The following is an 18,816-nucleotide window of genomic DNA, read 5'->3' on the forward strand; positions in this document are numbered from 1 at the left end:
AGTCATCCTCAACATAAAGACAGCCTCCTCACATGTATCAAGGCAAGCAAAAATTGGCTGCAAACAAATCTTGCATGTTTCCTCCAGTTTATTTCCAAAAACACACTAATAGAGATGGTACACAATTTTCATTTTTGTCTTGTTGTTTGGATAAGTGGTTACCCCAAGTTCTTCATTATATCTTTGTTGTTGTTGTTTTTAAGAACACTTATTTTATGTTCCCCAGGAAATATCAATGACTTCATTAAAGTTCTCAGAATTCTAAGAATATTCAGTGAAGTATCTCAACAATACACAACACTGGTTTTCATCATGATACAAATAGGTCATCAACATTTTATTTTGTAAAAATCTGGCTAACAAAAATGTCCTAGCTTACTGCTTTTGGTAAAATATTTTTGAGGTCATCATCCTTAACCTGATCTACAAAAAAAAAAAAAAAAAAAAGAATTGCATAAACTGCAGAATTCAAAGCATTTCCATTTAAATTCTACAGTCAATGATCAGTAACTCCTCAAATTATTTTCATTAAAAGTTGTAAGCATTGAAAATAAGGATAGCTACTTAAAATCTGGATTTTAGCTGTGCTGCCAACAAAAAGTGTATTATACAATTCACTGTAGACAGGATCAACTTGAGTTAGCAGTACTGAAAAGACTGCACTGTGAATTGCACACAGACTCTTGAATACCGAAAACAATTCAAAAACATTTAATTTGAACAAAGATGCCAACTGTAAGAAATGTAACTTCATGTCAGGAGTGTATTTGTGAAAACCCTGCAACAGTGATGCAGCTACATGTGTTACTGAAATTAAACAAAACACAAAATAATTTGTTCTGCTGGCTTAAAGTACAGTATAAATCTACATAGAAAAATGTAAATTACCATCTTGCAAACAGGATGATTTCATGGTACTTAATATAACATTTAAAATCCATGTGTCTTTCAGCTTGACAAATGATACACCGCTAGATTTCAAAGGATGCACACATCATTTACATAAGATCTATCAAGCAGCCAGCAAACATTATTAAATGCAAAGCATATATTAAATGAGGGCAAGTAGCTATTTCCACTCAGACTGAGTACTGTACTGAGTACTATAAAGCATTTTACCTTCACGAGATACAATAGCATCTTGAAAATCCAAACTAGTTGATAATGATAACCAGGTATCTTCATTAGATTCAGCACTGACTTGTTCTGTTATCCTGTGGATAAAACCCACTGTCACTAAAAAATTTTAGACTGAATTTAAAGTGGCACTGTTACATAAATATTTCTTTTACTAAGAAGTGCCTTTCTTCACTCTTGTATCTTAAATGCTGGATTATATAGAATTACTGTTAAAAAAAAGAATGCAAGTTATTCAAAAGAATTTTTAATTGTGTAACTCCCATATAAATGATTTTCCTCATATTTATTTACAGAAATACAAAAAATAGACTCCTTAACATCTTGTACCTACACAGACCAACTCTGTTGTTACACCCAAGGATTTGCCAAAGAAACCGATGAGGATAAGTTGTTATTCTGCCCAAGTTCTGAAGCGAAAGGATCTATATACTCTACACTTTGCAGACTCTTCTCAGCAGCAGAAGCATCAAATGTCACCCTCAGACAGAGATGCATTGCCAGTGCAAGTCAGAAGTAGTTTCAGTTTTATCACCTTAAGGGATGTAATAATTTCAGGGTCAACAATGAAGAAAAGCAATTGAAGATTTTTTAGAAACACAATGGCTTCATCAGTTTCCAGCAGAGAACCTTTTGAAGTCTTGGGAAATTCAAAAGCAGAAAAAAGGAGGTTTTTGTTAAAATAAGACTGAGATAAATCTAATCTGCAAGTGAGAAAGGGAAATAAACAATCCAAATAATTAAAGAACAAAAACAAACTAGAAGTCTCAGAAGACCTCAAGAGGCTCATTAGCCTACTGGAGTTGAGAACAAGGTGATGAAGGATAACCACCCCCCATATATGCCCACGTGTGCAGGTTAAAGAGTATATACAGGTCTGTCACATGCAGTGAAGACAAAATGAAATCTATAATCAAACTGGTATACCACACATCGATGCACAATGTGAAAGTCCAGAGTTGAAAGCAATCCACAAAAATGTACTGATTCTGTGAAGCAAAAAAAAAGAAAAAAAAAAGAAAAAAAAAAGAACTGATGCCTCTGATTGTTACATCTAAGTTACTGGGAAGATTCCAGTAATGGGAAATAATAAGAAATTTGATAAGAAAAATGGGACTTGGTAACAGAAGAGATTTCAAATTAGATATAGAAGCAGAAGTTCAGCGAAGAGGAGTTGGATAAATAAGAAACACAGAATGACTCAATAGGCATATGTGACACAAAAATACACACAGAAATAAATGCTTTGTTGAGCAAAACAGCCAAGACAAGCTGAATGCATGAGATACATTCTCCTCTTCAAACTCTTCTTTTTAATCACTGTAATGAGACCGACATCATAAAGTGGCCCACATCACAAATAATTCAATTTAAAATTACACAGTCAGCTTTGTTTTGGGTATCTCATAACTCAAAACAATGAGAACTTAAAGTGGGAATACTGAGCCATATTTAAATATCTCAGATGAGGCGCAATGTCAGAAGTATCAATAACTGAACTGCACTTCACAGCAAAAGTTACCATTTAGGTGGGTCCTAAGATCCCCTTGAATCTTTGAATATTAAACACAGAATAGGAAAGACATAATAGTGCATGAACACTTTTGGTCTCCTGACATAAATAGTTCCTGCAGGCACTGTGAATGCTTATTTTAGCTATGTTCTGCACAATAGTAGAACTTGGTAAACATTAAAGTTCACAGAGAAGGCATTATAGTCACGCTAATTTTTCATCAAAAGTTTACCTGACATAAAAACAAACAAGCAGTTTGTATGATTTTGTATGCATAATTCTTACCACGGCTTTTTCTCCTCCTTAAACACACGGTCATACTGCAAAATAAAAGACAAGTTTCACTACACATCTCAGACGACACATAATTGTCTGTTACCTAATAAAAAGACTACTGAACTTTGTATTGTAAAAGGATATAATCAAAGTGCATACAGATCTGTGTTTCTTAATATCTTTAAATAATTACGAAGGTTTTGAATTCTGAAAACCTGTGTAAGGATCTCCAAATGGTTGGTAATGAAACCCATTCTTTGTACACACACGTTAAATATTACTCAGTTTTGTAAAGCTTTTTAAAATCCTTTTACATTGTTAATTATATTGCCACTCTTAATCTCTGTAATTAAATCTCAAAACTATTGGACAGTTTCTGCCTGAGCATTCTATGCTTTTCCTTCATTAGACTTCTGTCCAGAACAGTAAATTAAAAGCTGCCAGGCAAATTTTTTGGGCCCAGAAACATTATCAACTGCATCATAAGATTGTAACAAAAACTTATTGCTACAATTACCACATACCCATATCACTCCCAATTTCCAAACAGTTCAGGAATTGGAAAGAATGATAAAGCAGTTCCCAAAGCCCTGCACATACTGTCTCTCTTGTTTTTCAGGGTAAGAATATAACAATATACATATGAGGTTTTCCATGTCAACTGGACACATTACTGATTATATTTAATCAAATATCAGAGCCCAGGGGCTTTGCAGCCAGTGAGAAGATATTACCCTGGTAAGGACATCTGGCCTCCCCTTCTTCATCAGGCTCTCCTCCCTGCTGCTCAACCACACTGCGCATCTCACCTCAGCATTATGGAGAGGCCTATCCACCTTCCAGACACTCATTATATTTGATTAATTGGTTTCAATTCTAATTATATTGTATTATAGTGTGTTATCCTGCATTCTGATATCATATTTAGTAACTAGTTTGTTTCTCCTCAGATCATTGCCACTGTTTTTAATTATTTTGGGGTCCCCTGTTTCCCTTTTCTGGAGGCGTTGATTTTGTGAAATCCCTCCACCCCGCTGGTCACAGAATTGGGCTGAACCAGCCCATAAACAATTGACATACACAAAATTAGAAGTGGAAAATACACAAGAGACAGCATATACATTAAAATGAATGAACATCTGGACAGATCAGTGTTTCCTCATTTAATTCATGCACAGGAATAACAAAATTATCACACAAATAACTTCACTATTCTCACTTTATTTTAACTCAAAGTGAATGAGGCAATACAAAATTCCCTACCTACATCTATATTGTATATCAAGATATTCTTATAGCTTATCCAATTTGGATTCCTCCAGTACCTATTCTGTAGTTGCAGAAATCTCACTGCAAAGCATTTAATAAAGTAGAAGACTAAAGTGTGATAGTCTTTCTGATGTACCTCAGTGATTACAACACAGTCAATACTGGAGCTAAATTATTTAAATATAACTTGTTTGCAACAGTAGCAATCAGATCTTACTGCAGTGTAGACATACACAAAATTTATTAAAAATTTGGAAAACACTCCAACACTCCACTGTGAATTATTTAAATAAAACTGATCATATTCTCAAGGAAGTTAATAGGAAGATTTTACTGTACTTCAAAAGACAATGTATTGCACTCTTTCTTCATCTAGCTACCCATTTTCAGCTTCCCTTTACTCTTGTTTCTATTCACAAAATCTATTTAGGCTATGAAAACATCATATATTGCTAGAAAAAGGACCATTACATTTTCAAATTCATGGCTCTCAATAAGAGAGAAGATTTAATCAAGGAACTGTTAAGTACTCTCTAGGAAAAAAACAGTGCTTGCTATAAAGGAGAGAAAATCACCATAGTAATCTTATTTTAAAATACATTTGATATAAAAAGAGCTCAGTCATTTTCAACCATAACTGTACCTGTTGAAAGTATTTCCCCATCTTTACTTCCAACTCTTGAATGTGATGAATGGCTTTATTAATACATGGTAATGGAGTATTTACAAAAGCACAGCTCCGCTGCCTTGTGGTGGTCCACTCATCTGCAGAAACAATGAGAATACAGAATGTTGCCAAGCTTTACCTGAAGGCTGATACCAAATAGTCTGATACTTGAATTTGTCCCTTAATTTGAAACCTGACAAACCTTAGTCTTGGCTAAGAGAATGCAACTGCTGCATCTATTGCCATGCACACATTACACAGAAAAGGTCATTCCTTTTCAATATGAGAAGAGAGGGACAAATGAGTGCATGAAAAAATATGATGGAATAACATCAGAGAGACAAAACGTGATAGAAGGGGTAAGGTCAGAATATCAGTTTTCTATAATTAATTTTATAAAATTAATCCCAAATTAATTGAGTTTGATGACTTTAGGCTAGTCCTCAGTGAAGATTTTGTCCAAAGAGTAAGAATAATATCAAAACCCCAAAAAGCAAGGCTGGTAGCTACTGAAGAGAAGCCCAGAGCCAAACAGAAGAGGTCTTACAGCTCAAAGAGGCAAGCTTAGCCAACTCCTGTGCATATGATACCTAGTGCCAATCAGCATTGGCTTCAATCATATGAAGGAATGAAGTTCCAGAAGGCCAGTTCTGGAGTTGGGACATTCAAGCTACATGGCACATAACTGTTCCATAAGAACATTCAGGTTTCACGGCTACATTTTCTTTCAAGTGTGCTTGCCTTATAATGACATAGATAAATTACACTCTGTCACACTACTGAATGTTATCTATTCAACTGATACATAGAAGGGGAGTCTGACAGCAGGGATCACTAATGAAAGTCATCATGAATCACCATGAGACAATGAAATCTAGCAGAGGAGCAATTAAAAAGTGTGATCAGTTGTCCTACAAACATGGAACATTAACCTAATTATGTTCAGGGCAACACAGTGCTTTAATGTGTGTTGGATATTTACAAAAAATAACAATAATATTTATAGAGTAAAATAGATATATTAGCAGTCAACCTTCATACAGTTTGTAGGTGGCTGTGTTGTTTATTTATTTATTTTGTTTAAAGAATAATCTCTCAGTGTCTTAATTAAAATAGTTAGACTAGAAGATCAGAAGGCTATGGGTTACATACACTTACTTCATGGTAAACAGCTTTATTGGAAAGGAAAAGACAGTTTGCAAAATTTTGCTGGAAAAACAGAACCAACTAAAATGGGCTCACAGGATCTGTCAGAGGGGAGTTCTTTACTATGAGAGTGGTGAGATGCTGGAACAGCTGACCAGAGAGGTTGTGGATGCCCCGTCCCTGGAGGTGTTCAAGGCCAGGTTGGATGGGGCCCTGGGCAGCCTGGTCTGGTTTTAAATGGGGAGGTTGGTGGCCCTGCATTTGGCAGGGAGTTGGAGATTCATGATCCTTGGCTATTCTGTGATCTTCCTCAGCCTCTTTCCAGAGCAACCTTCTCAGGATGCCTATGCTGCACCATCTGGACTAAGTGTATACAGACATTGGATCTTTCTGTGCTTACAGAAGTTCACATTTCTAGACTAATATTACTTCAATTTCACTTAGCTTTTTCTGCTGCTATTTTTTTTTTTATCAGTTTACCAAATGAATATTAATTTTGTTGTAAAAATTATTTAATGTTCTTGCCTCTATATACCTAAGAATACTTCCATTAAAAAAAAAAATCAGAAACACCTGAACGGCATTAAGAAAATAAGATTAATCTCTTACTTCCTTGATTTTCATTGGCAAAAGCAAACAATGTCACAAGTCTTCTAAGACATTTGTAAAAGCAAGTTATATATAGAACTCAGTGAGAAAATGGAATCATTCACTAGATTTTTCTTAAAATCTAAAAAAAAAGTGTAAATGCCATGTGAAATACAGCTAATAATGTTTTCTCTAGATAGAAAAACTGAACTGTGATTAGATGATTGAGTGACACCACTAAGTAAATGACTGACATTCAAAGTATACAAATGCATAATTGCTATGAAGAATTTTGAGTAGCGTAACAGATAAAAACCACAAAAGAGAACTAGCACTGCACACTATTAAAATAAAAATTGAAAATAATAATGTCTTAAATTTAAGCCTTTCATTAAGCTATTTGAAAACCATATAGTAGAAGATATATTGACATACCTTGAGGTGGTTCATCAGTGTCCTTAGAAGAGTAGGAAAACAACTGTGTTTCAAGCATTATTGTGCAGTATTTTGCAGCCTAATGATTAGAAAAAACATTATATGTAGGTTACTCTGAAAATAATTCCTTCTATTTATATCCTACAGACACAAAGAGCACAATAACACTATTTGACAGAGCAAATTCTCAGCTAGAAAACACTGTTTTTCAATACAGTCATCATCATTAGCTCTGCATATTCACCATAGGTGAACAAGAGCCTGAATGCCACGCTCATAAACATCTACACAAGTGGAGATGACCGACTATCAATGTCACCACTGCTGAAAGACACCACCCACTGCCTCACTGTGCTCAGATCCACTGGCTGGTCTCCATAAGCGTTCAGCAAGCATTGATGAATGGCTGCCATTTTTTCCTGCATGGAGGAATTTAATGACACACCTTTGCTTCCCACACACTTCCAGGTCAGCTGCCATTCTGTCAGATTGTTCCTCTGTTGCCATACGTCATACAGTGACAAAAAACAATGGAGAATTGGTGGGAAGGTTCAACCTCTACTGCCATACCTTCAACATCCACCTCTGACCTTGTGTGCCAATATCATAAAATAGAAGGCATTACTTTTGGAGCATCCCTCACATTAACCTCTTTCTTATTCTTGCGAGGTCAAAGAGATCTGACAGTGGTAGGAACAATCTCTGCTCAAGCAAAAAACTAATTCAATTCAATTATTAGAAATGAGCATCTGAAATTCCATTACCAGAAGAATCATTCAAATATGTTTTAAAGATGATTCCTACCAAAGCTCATGCTACTAAGCATGTTAGTTATTTGATCCATCCCTTTACTCATAATTAAAATATCATGTACAATAGCATGATATTTTTTTGCAAAGATTACTAAAGCTTAAACCTAGCATTTTCCATTCTGTTGTATATGTCTAAATGAAATACAGTAAATATTGGTTACCATAGTAACCACAGAAGGGAAGAAATTTAGTTTTGGCATAATTGCTGCATATGTTCATACAAATGACATCTCCCATTCTGAGCATTAGAAATGTTGACACTTCTGAACTCCATTTTTAAAAAATAGGGTAATGAAGAAACAAAAAATGAGATCAAGTATTAACAGACATAATGCAAAATATTCTTATTTAATTCATTCTCCTTTCTTTTACACTTAGAATATATTATTTCACATTCTATTAAACCACACAGTTAATTACTGCTTATCTTTTACTTAGTGATAATCAAGTCATTTCTATTAACATTAAAATCAAAATACTATTTTATAATAAAAAATACATTAATAATCAAACATTCAGAAATTGAATTTCAAGAAATTCAATTCTAAAGAAATTTCAGAAAAAAAAAATAGCCTGTGACAAACTTATTTCCTTTCCAATTGCAATGAGGTTCATATTGAACAAGAATACTTGTATCTTTACTTCCACGAAATAGCAGCAAAAAAAAAGGACTATTCTAGATATGCTGGCAGTCAGTCTTACAACAGCATCATTTTCTCAACAGCATTATAACATACATCCAGCAGGGAGAAATTAAGTCAATTCAACCAATCTGATTTAGCTACAAACTCCTCTATACTTCTTTATCAGCTGTCAGAATGAATCAGAAGCATCTTAAAAGAAAAACATAAACCAACAAACAACCAACAAACAAAGCCAAACAACACAAAAATACCGACAATACCAACAAACCAACAACAATCCTGTGGTTATGTGAAAGGTAGGACCATTGGACTTGCATGCTTTTACTTCAAAACTAGACCTATTCCATTATTTTCCTTTTCAAGCTTTGTCTGCTCAGTATCTTAGCTCTGAGTTAGCTGTTTCAGAATCACCTTACATTGTTCATTACCATCAATACCTTCAGTTTCAATATTCAGGAATACAAACACCAGAATTTCAGAAAGAGTTCAGTAATGCAAAACAGAAGAACAAATAATTAAAAAAAAGAATATATATAGACTTAATCTCAACTTTAATTCTTGGAAACCTAAAGCTTTTTCTTAAGGTGTTGAGCATGGCACAAGATTCCATCATTGTCAGCACTGAAAAAAAACCAACAACAACAACAACAAAAAACAGAGATGCAAAGTCCAAAACTTTCTTTAGCACACAGTATTCTAACTTCAAGTATCAACAACATCACTGTTGGCTTACCTGGCTTCCCCAGACCTTCTGGTATCTACTCTGCACATGTACAGAGATTAATGGGTCAAATCCTTAATGAATTTTTGGAAGTGATCCAGCCAAATTTTGAAGGATAACAGGCTTTCATAAAAAAGAGAAGATAAAAAGAGGATTAGTCTGAAATTACGTATGAATGAAAGACCACTTAAGTGTTTAAAAATGGTTATTTTTTTAACACTTGATGGGCTCTCTGTTACTGCAGAGCAGAGAAAAGCTGCTAAAAACATTTTACAGCCCAAAAAAGGCAGCAGTTCCCAAAACCATTAGAATCAATAAAGTCTGATTTTACAAAGGTCCCCCAAAAGAAATCCAGTTCTTCCTGGTTCTTCCAAAGAACCTGACCAACACAGCTTCCTTAGCTATTCCCTCCGGTCATGTGCATGTGATACAACGGGTTTGGAGCTTTACAAATGTTGTCTGGCTAACCAGAAAGACAGCAGATTAGCCAGCTGACCGCTACCCTGCAGAATAAGAGTTAATTTATAGATTCTTTCTTATAGGGGAGGAAATAATCTGAGTCTTTCCTCCCCGTACTCAGCTGCCAGTTTTCATGAAACTTGGAGGAACTCAACATCCTTGAGACTTTAACCTATCAAATCTGGTTGAAATTTCATAGACTCACAGAAACATTAAGGTCAAAAAAGACCTCTAAGATCTCCTAGTCCCCACCAGCCCATCCCCACCATGCCCAATAACCAAGGCCCTCAGTGCCACATTCACATATTTTTAAACACCTCCAGGGACGGCGAGTCCTCCATTCCCTGGGCAGCCTGTTCCAATTCCACTCTTCCTGAGAATTTTTCCTAATATACAACCTGAATCTCATCAGCACAATTTGAGGCCATTTCTTCTCATTCTATCACTAATTATGTAGGAAGAAAAGGCCAATCTCCTCTCTACAACCTCCTTTCAGGTGTATGCAATAATCTGACATTATGTTTGAAAAGCTTCTGGAGGACAAGCACTGACAAACAATTTACAGCAACAGCATACTTGTTTCCTTAGATAAACCAAAACCAGCTCCTTAAGTGGAAGCTACCTAAAGTGACTGCAGTCATTTCTTTTATAATCTTTCCATCAAAGATCAAAAATCCATTTTTTTTTTTAGAAAGAGCTTAAACTTCATAATCTTAGGTAGAGGGCAAAGAGACAACATTCTTCACATGCCAAGGTAAAAAAAGACCAAAAAAAAAAAAAAGACAAAAAGAGACCAAAAAGCAACAAGCATGAGCATGCGGGCAATGCTGAAGTATAGTGGGTGAGAGGGAATTCACAGGTATGAAGGGCATTTGCAAGGCAAAGCTGAAAAACTTATTATGAAGTATGGAAAGGTAATTATTGAAAAGTTCAGAACATAACGAAGAATAAATGACAAATCTAAAGGGAAAAGAAAAAGAGGGTAGATGAGACACAGAACTAAAACTGGAATGGGACAACATAAGGACAAAATGACAGAGGATCTGTAAATTGAAAAAAGGAAATTGTGCATTCAATTAAGCACTTAAAAATTCCACAACAAACAGAAGGGGGTAAAACTAAGTAGAAACTTATTTTATTTTTTGGAGCACAGTAGAATGTGAAGACAGATTTCATTTGCAAAATAATATCTCAATTAACTGAAAGATCCAGGGCAGTTTTAACTAAATCCAAACCATTTCTAACAAATGTTGTTGAACCTGCTTTAAAATCTCATTTTGACAGTTTTTATAAAGAATCTCTGCAAAGTTAAACCAAACTCAACTATTTTCACCATTAGTCAGCTTTGCTAAAGTATAATGTAATCTTGCCGTATCTCTATGGACACAGAAAATGATTCCTTTCATCTTGTAAACAATTTATTTAACATTTGAGAAGCTTTCTCTTCCCTGTTATATGCTGAATAGATAAAATTCTTCTAACCCCTCTACCTTTATATTTTTATTGCTTTTCCGCTGCTTTCTTCCACATGTTTTTCAGCTGGTCCAGGTCCTTCCACATGTGTCCTGAAGAGGATGTGGCTTTCCAGCTGATGCCTCAGTGCTAAGAAGTATTACACAATGCTTTTGGTTTCATATCCTGGAGTAACCCTCGGTTCTGTCACAACAACAGGACACTGGTTTTTGTGTTTCACACTATAAGCTATGGATCTTCTACTACCTTACCTAGAATTTTCTTCTACTAAATATAAATAATGCGCACAGAACATAGTACTTCATACTTGTTTTTACTTATTTACACCCTATTCTCTGACTTCTCCAGTCCATCTCAAATTGTAAATGATCCTGAACACTGAACAGTTCTTGCACCTCTTCTCAGCAAGGCACTGTGTCCCAGTGGGAGCATGTGGCAAGCCCCTGCGGTGCAGCTTCTCACATCGCCTCCATTGTTCCCCAGTGCCATCAGTAACATACGGTGTGTTCACAGCAGGACAATGCCATACTGTTTTAAAAAATAAATCTTTAAAATTTAAAAAAAAAAAGAAATAAGCATTTAAAATGATGCATCCATCTTGATTTGATTTTCCATCAAGTTGTATGTACTTTATTCTTTTATGTTTAGGAGGAACTTGCAGCTAAGTGGTAATTTTAGCTACTATGTATATTATATAAGTAGTTTAGTCAGAAAGATTAGGAAAAAGTGTGTTGAAAATTTGGCAGGCTCACACAGTCTATTTAAAATTTAAGAAAAACGAACATAACACACTGCTAAAAGACATGAAATTGCATCTGTGCATTTTCTAGCATAAAGAGATCTTGCCAAGCTCCAGACCAAGTGCTGAGTAACCATAAAAACATTCCTTTGTTCAGATGGAGCAAGATGCATTTCGTGGCACCGCTCAGATCTGAGCAGCTAATTAATTCTTGATGCTGCCTTGTTTAAAAAATAAAATTAATAGAAAATCTTGTTAAAAATAAAATAGAACATTATTTTTAATTATACATTTTCAGGTGGCTGTTTTATAAACATTCAAAAGGAAAGGCTAACATACACATTTCAACAGAGCTACATTAAGAGCACATTTCTGTTCTGGTTCTGCAAGACACCCTTAGAAGATGACAGATCCCAGTCAAAGTTTTACATGACAAAAAAAAAAGAGAAGACTGATACCTAAAAAAATCAACAGTACCCCAAAGCTGAATGGAACTGCTGTTTTCTCAAGCTCATGCTTCCTTATTGTCTACCTTCCAGAGTGACACATCCTGAATCGTAAATCTTTTTACCCATGAAATGTGACCATTAACTTTACTCACTGCTTGTGCTCTACGATTCAGTAATTAAACTTAAATTTACAGACAAAGCTAAAAATACAGAGTAAAATGAATTAAATATTAAAAAAAAAATTATGAGATTTTATTACATATTTGAGCAAAAAGAACGTGGAAGAGGCTTTTTGGTTGTTTTTTGGCTTTTTTTGCTAGTTATTCATTCTGTCTTTAAATTTCTTTACCACAGTTATGTTCTCACATACGTAACAGTTCACAGAGTGTGCACAGATCAAAGTTCATGTAAATACCCTTTTTTTCCTTTTTTTTTTTTTTTTTTTGCTAGGCAGAGAATTTCATTTCCTATCCACATGCACAGAGTGGCATAATGCTTGTTGCCTTTCCTTAATGTGAGATGAACTATGCCAATAGAAGGTCCTTCCTTCTACGTGGATGAAGCTAGCCTAGGAGATTTACTGTAATGCACTACCTCACCACTGTTAGTGGCACAAGTGTTGTGTATCAAGTCCCTTGAACTCAAACAGGAAGGTCTCAGCAATTCCAATTTTCTTAGGTTCTCATTGTTTCTTGCCTTGCTGTGAAGGTGAAAGGTGAAGGTGAAAACATACAGGAAACCAGACTGCAATGCCAATTCAGGAAATCCACAGAAAGCTGGAATGGATAACCAGACTTCTTTACCTTATGAGATTTTTACCGCTTTACAAGTAATGATCATTCTTAATCATTCAATATCTATTTCTACTCCAAACTCTCTTTTAACATCAAGCATAATCGTTCAGTATGCATCTTGAAAATACCAGGAAAAATAATTTCATTGTCATTTAAATCAATTCCACTAAAACTTGTAAGGAATTTTAACAGATGATACAACATATTTGGGGCCAAATACTGCAGTATTAACTTTTGTGTGGATCACAATCTTCCAAATGATAATTTCATCCAAAACTGCAGCAAGTACTAAAAGAGGAATAAGAAAGTACTCTTGTTTTATGTGCAATCCAAAATTGATCTCTGTATTTAACACTGGCACTGTCTCACTAAAGAAAGAGGCTGCAATTCCATGAGGAGCAACCTTAAAAGGCTGCAGACCAAACACCTCCACAACCTCAGCAGATCCCTAAGTTCCCAAAAGCATATTCAAAAAGTATTTCATTGTGTTAGCAAGCATAGCACATTTCACAAGCAGGGCAATCTGAAAGAATAGCCTAGTTCCCTAACCAACATGATCACATACTGGATTTTCAGTTGGGATCACAACCAGCCTTTCAACGTCCAAACAACATCTCAGTATGACCAGTGGGGAAGAATTTGCAAGAAAGGACTGTTGATAGAGAAATTCTGGTGAAACGTGAAACTGACAGGATGAGGAGAAATGGCCTCAAGTTGCGCCAGGGTAAGTTTAGGTTGGATAGCAGGAAAAACTTCTTTACAGAAAGGGTTATTAAGCTGGGAATAAGCTGCCCAGGGAGGTGGTTGAGTCACCATCCCTGAACATGCTTAAAAACCATTTGGATGTGGTGCTCAGGGACATGATTTTGCAGACGGTTGTTAGGGTAGCATGGTTAGGTTGTGGTTGGGCTTGATGATCTTTAAGGTCCATTTCCAACCTCAGCAATTCTATGATTCTGTGACAGCTGACACTTCAAGATGTTTGATACATATTTCCTCAGTATTCACGCAGGTTCCCACAACTGGAACGTGACCAGAACTTCACAGCACTATGAGCTAAGGCACGTTCGCTAAACCTGCCACGAATTCCCCTATTCCTCGTTAATTATTTTCCCAAAGAAATAACAAGACAGATGGGAATGAGAGACCAGTTAGCAACACTGCAATAATGGCTGCTGCTCCTTTCCACACTGCTTTCAAACTATCTTCAGAGTAACCCCTGAGCTTTCAGAAAGTAACCGAGCACTGGTACAACTTTCACACCAACTCCTTCCATGTTTTCTACCTTACACATGCTGTTTTCTAAAAAGAGAGGACAAAACTACCAGAGAATAATCGCCATAAACTCCAAAGGGCAAAAACCCTAAACTTTCATCTCTGACTCCTCTTCAGAAATGACTCCTGTAACGACAGTATTTGAAACAGAAAACTGAGAACCCTGTTTAGGCCGCATATCAGAAAGCACGGTGTATTCGTTGTAGCCACAAACAGCGCTCCTCCCGAGGCAGACAAGCAGCCAGGGCCCCGCACTTTCCCCCGGCTCTCCCCCACAGCCGGGGCAGCGCCGCCTCCCGCTACTCACGGCTCCGCCGGGCGGTGGGTGGTGTGGGGCTGCCGGCGGCCGTTTGGCCGTTCCCCTGGCAGCGGGAGCCGGCGTAGGCCCTCGTTCTGAGAGGATTAGGTCTCCCCTGAGCCTCCTCCAGGCTGAACAATCCCGGTTCCTTCAGCCGCTCCATGTAACGCTTGTGCTCCAGACCCCTCAGCAGTCCTGATCATTAACGCTACTTGTGTAACAGCAGTAAGTAAAAGGCTCAGCTTTCTGCACTTCCCCCCTATTTTAAAGTTGGAGCATAAAATTAAGCTGGGGAAATAAGGAGTGCTGTCGGCAAGTAGAGAGCAGCGATCCTTGCCTTCTACTCTGCACTGGTGAACGCTTTGTCCAGTTGCACCTCTGCCCCCAGCACAAGGGAGACCCCGACATAGTGGGGAGAGTCCAACACAGGGCAACAAATCTGACAGAGGGCCTGAAGCCCTTCTCCTATGAGGAGAGGCTGAGAGGTGGGGCTGTTCAGCCTATGGAAGGAAAGGCTTCGGGAAGATCTCAGCAACATGGATCAGTATCTGAAGGGAGGGTGCAAAGAGGACAGAGCCAGGCTCTTTCCTGTGATGCCCAGTGCCAGGATAAGAGGCAGTGGGTGCAACCTGGAACACAGGATGTTCCCTCAGAGCACCAGGAGCACTTCTGTGCTGTGCAGGTGACGGAGCGCTGGCACAGGCTGCCCACAGGCTGTGTGTGGGCTCTGCTGCTCAGAGACCTTCAGCAGCTGCCTGGATGTGGGCCTGGGCTCCTGCTCTGGTGTCCCTGATGAGCCCAGAGGGCACTGCCAGCCACAGCACAGTCTGAGGTGCTGTGATTCATCCAGTGAGAGGGATTAAGAGCATTGTCATGCTAGGGGACTTCAAAACTATCCTTAACTCTCTGCTGATATTGCATTTAAATAGATACCTCAAAACAGATACCCTTTGATAGAGAACAATAACAAAATGAAACTCTTCGGTACTCTAGGAAGTCATGAAGAAGGAGAAGAAATACCACATTCCTAGATATTAATGGGCTTTGAAATCACAATTTTAACCTTGTGATAATTATGTATGAAGTCTGAACAGGGAGAAAGCGTACTTTTTTGTTTTTCAGGCTAAATCCGAGCCCCTGACCACCAAGGTTATTGCACACATTTCTCATATTGAGATTTATCACTACTTATTTGACAGTACACAATTTCTGCCATCTTCTAGGCTTTTCCAAGGAAAGAGAAAACCACTTTTGAAGTGGTGAAGGGAGCTCTTTCAAATCACAGATTTATGACAAGTTTCCATGTTAATGTGTTTGATCTTATGGAGTAGTTATCGATCTTGGTAGCTACTGTGAGACAAAGAACACATCTCATCTTTTGATTGTTACCATAAGACTGCTGTGGTCATCCTTAGTTGCAGAATTTCCTAACAAATATAGAAACAAATATATTTTCTAAACAAATATAGAAAAAAATCATTTAGATAGCTGTCAGCTATCTAACATATTTGAAAAATTTAGATTGCTTTAGTAAAAACTAGATTTACCCAAAAGTTGAATGTCTTTGTAGTTAGGTCCATAATTTATTCATAAATGGGAATAAAGCTTCAAGAGTGTATTAATATATTCATTAATCTCATAGAAAGTATTTCCTGGTGTGGGTTTTTTTTTTTTTAATATTAGAATAACACAAAGATTTTTCTTACAGCTGCATGCCTTCAAAAGTAGCATCAATGTTGTTCAAAAGAAGCAGGACTAAGTATGTAATGTTTTACTCATAAGTAATTCAGATCACATTTTTAGGATTTAGAAATAGGAAATTATAGATATATGTAACATGAACATAAATACCCATGCAGATCATCAGCTACTAATTAGTGTGATAGAGCGTCCGGTGAACATGTTTGCATCTCTCTTATATCCTTTCACCCTCAATAAATAATAATCAGGATTTAAATACAACTAGAAAAATCCTGAATATTACTACATGCCACAGTTTCGAGATTTTGATTATTTTATAATCCACAGAACATAAAATAAGACAATAAAGAAGGCTGCAAAAAAAAAAAAAAAAAAACAAACAAAAAAAACCTCACCATACTCTAAAATAGATTATTTTACTCTTCTGCAGGCTTGTCCCACTGCCTACAACAGCTATTATTTTTCTTTTTTTACTGTCAGTAAAACATGTACTAAATCAACTCCTAAAGGAAGGGCTGATGATTTCATGGTATGTATTGCAGAAACAGAAGAATTTGAAAAATTGGTACCATTGGTACCATGCCATTTATTCCAGCCCACATGTGCTGCAGCAGAATGTAGTTAAATGATAAGCTGCTTACACCTCAGAACTGAATGTTGATTTTGCAATACTGAAATTCAGGTCCCACTTCTTTAATCTTCTGCAGTGTACATGAGAATTTCGTACATTTATGACTAGCAAAGTTAAGTTAAAAAAGCAAACATAGCACTGTGTATCTTTTCCATTAAAAGAGAAGACGAAAGAATAATTATTGCAGAGATGTTTGGCCGTGTCAAAAGAGGCATTAGATCTGTGTCTACAACAGCATTTCTACACCTAACTGGAGACTGGGAAGTTAGCCCAATGCTTTCCTTCAGAATGAGGTACCTAAATGCACCAGTCTCAAAAACTCAGCTCCTGAGTTTGCACCAAAGGAATGGAATGGAGGTGCCTCATCTCAATTGCTCAAACTGCTTTGAACTAGGATTATAGTAACATGAAAACATTTATTCCCTTCTTAATTTCTTTTTTTCATAATTAATTACTATTAAATCCTATTAGCTATGCAAGTTGTGTATTTAATTACATATATAGAAAACATAACTGACTATAACTTAACACTAGCATGTTGCCAAAACAAGATAGCCCAAGTCACCCTGCAGTGCTAGCAGGGATATATAAAGATGAAGTCCCTTTCCAAGATATTATGTGTTACAAATGTCTTAGCAGATACAAGGAGAAAGTCTACTTGTTTAGCAGTGAGCTGTTTCATTAAGTACATTTTTAGAACAAAACTAGACCCTGAGGTTGCCTTGTAGGGTGGTTTTACATTTTCAGCCTTTATGCAGAATGTTAATAATACAGTAATGTCTTATGTGGGAAAATAGAATCCATGATCCAGATCCATTTCATATCATCTGCTTTCAACAAATCAAGCAGTGCAAAGTTAAATATAATTAACATAGTACTATCCAGTACTAGCTTACTGGATAGAAGTAGCTTGGTACATATCATCGAATCATGTAATTATAGAATGGTTTGGATTGGAAGAGACCTTTAAGATCACCTAGCTCCTACCCCCCTGCTATAGCAGGGTAGAGACACCTCCCTCTAGACCAGCTTGCTCAAAGCCCCACACAGCCTGGCCTTGAGTGCTTCCAGGGAGGGGGCATCCATAGCCTCTCTGGTCAACCTGTTCCAGAGTCTCACCACCCTCACAGTAAACAATTTCTTCATGATATCTAGTCTAAATCTACTCTCTTTCAGTTTAAAACCATTTCTTATTGTCCCATCACTACATGTCCTTCTAAAAAGTCTCTCCTTAACTTTCCTGTAGGTCTCCTTTAGGTACTGGAAGGCTGTGTATATGTAGGCGTATATACATGTATGTGTCTGTATGCTTGTCTTTTCATTCTAATGCCTGAAAATAAAAACACTGCAGAACAAACAGAATTTTTAACTTGCATAAAAATTCCTTCATATTAACTGTGAAAAGCCACAATTTGGTTCTTTATGACTCATTTCCACCACACACATTTTTCACTTTGGCTGTGAAAGCAAATACTCAATTATTCATGCAACTCTTTAGAACAGGCTGTGGTTATGACAATGCTGAAAAGCCACATGTACTTAAAAATAATGTCTTGGCTGCCTAAACTAATACTCCTGCATAAGAAAGTTATCATGACCTCTTGCAAAGGCACAACTTTCCACATGCTGAATTACAAGTACTGTGACCAACAGGAACATTTCTGCAGGGTCAGCATCCCTATGTACATCTAACAGTGACTGGAATTCTGCGTGATGCTCGTATATCTCTTTTTATGTAAGTGCTTTTGAGTCCTGTAAGCTTAAAAGAAACTGCCAGTAAAGAAATAGA

General features: G+C 36.7%; 1 protein-coding gene across 5 annotated transcripts in view; it reads right to left on the minus strand.

Annotated features, from left to right (window-relative positions):
* The window catches only part of CCDC178 (coiled-coil domain containing 178), a 181,013-nt gene that overhangs the window by 144,602 nt on the left and 17,595 nt on the right, over positions 1-18,816 (minus strand). For 3 of the 5 annotated variants that reach the window (XM_052703879.1, XM_052703876.1, XM_052703880.1), the window contains exons 3-8: positions 11,158-11,269; positions 9,221-9,331; positions 7,032-7,110; positions 4,839-4,960; positions 2,936-2,970; positions 1,120-1,214 (exon numbers count right to left, since the gene is read on the minus strand). In XM_052703879.1, coding sequence (XP_052559839.1) covers positions 1,120-1,214; positions 2,936-2,970; positions 4,839-4,960; positions 7,032-7,089 — 310 coding nt within the window. In that variant the 5' untranslated portion in view covers positions 7,090-7,110; positions 9,221-9,331; positions 11,158-11,269. The remainder of the gene's footprint in view (positions 1-1,119; positions 1,215-2,935; positions 2,971-4,838; positions 4,961-7,031; positions 7,111-9,220; positions 9,332-11,157; positions 11,270-18,816) is intronic. The other 2 variants (XM_052703878.1, XM_052703877.1) reach the window with 1 other exon arrangement.

Source organism: Tympanuchus pallidicinctus, unplaced genomic scaffold (assembly GCF_026119805.1).
Source record: "Tympanuchus pallidicinctus isolate F22 unplaced genomic scaffold, pur_lepc_1.0 scaffold5, whole genome shotgun sequence".
In the NCBI taxonomy this organism is placed as follows: Eukaryota; Metazoa; Chordata; class Aves; order Galliformes; family Phasianidae; genus Tympanuchus; species Tympanuchus pallidicinctus.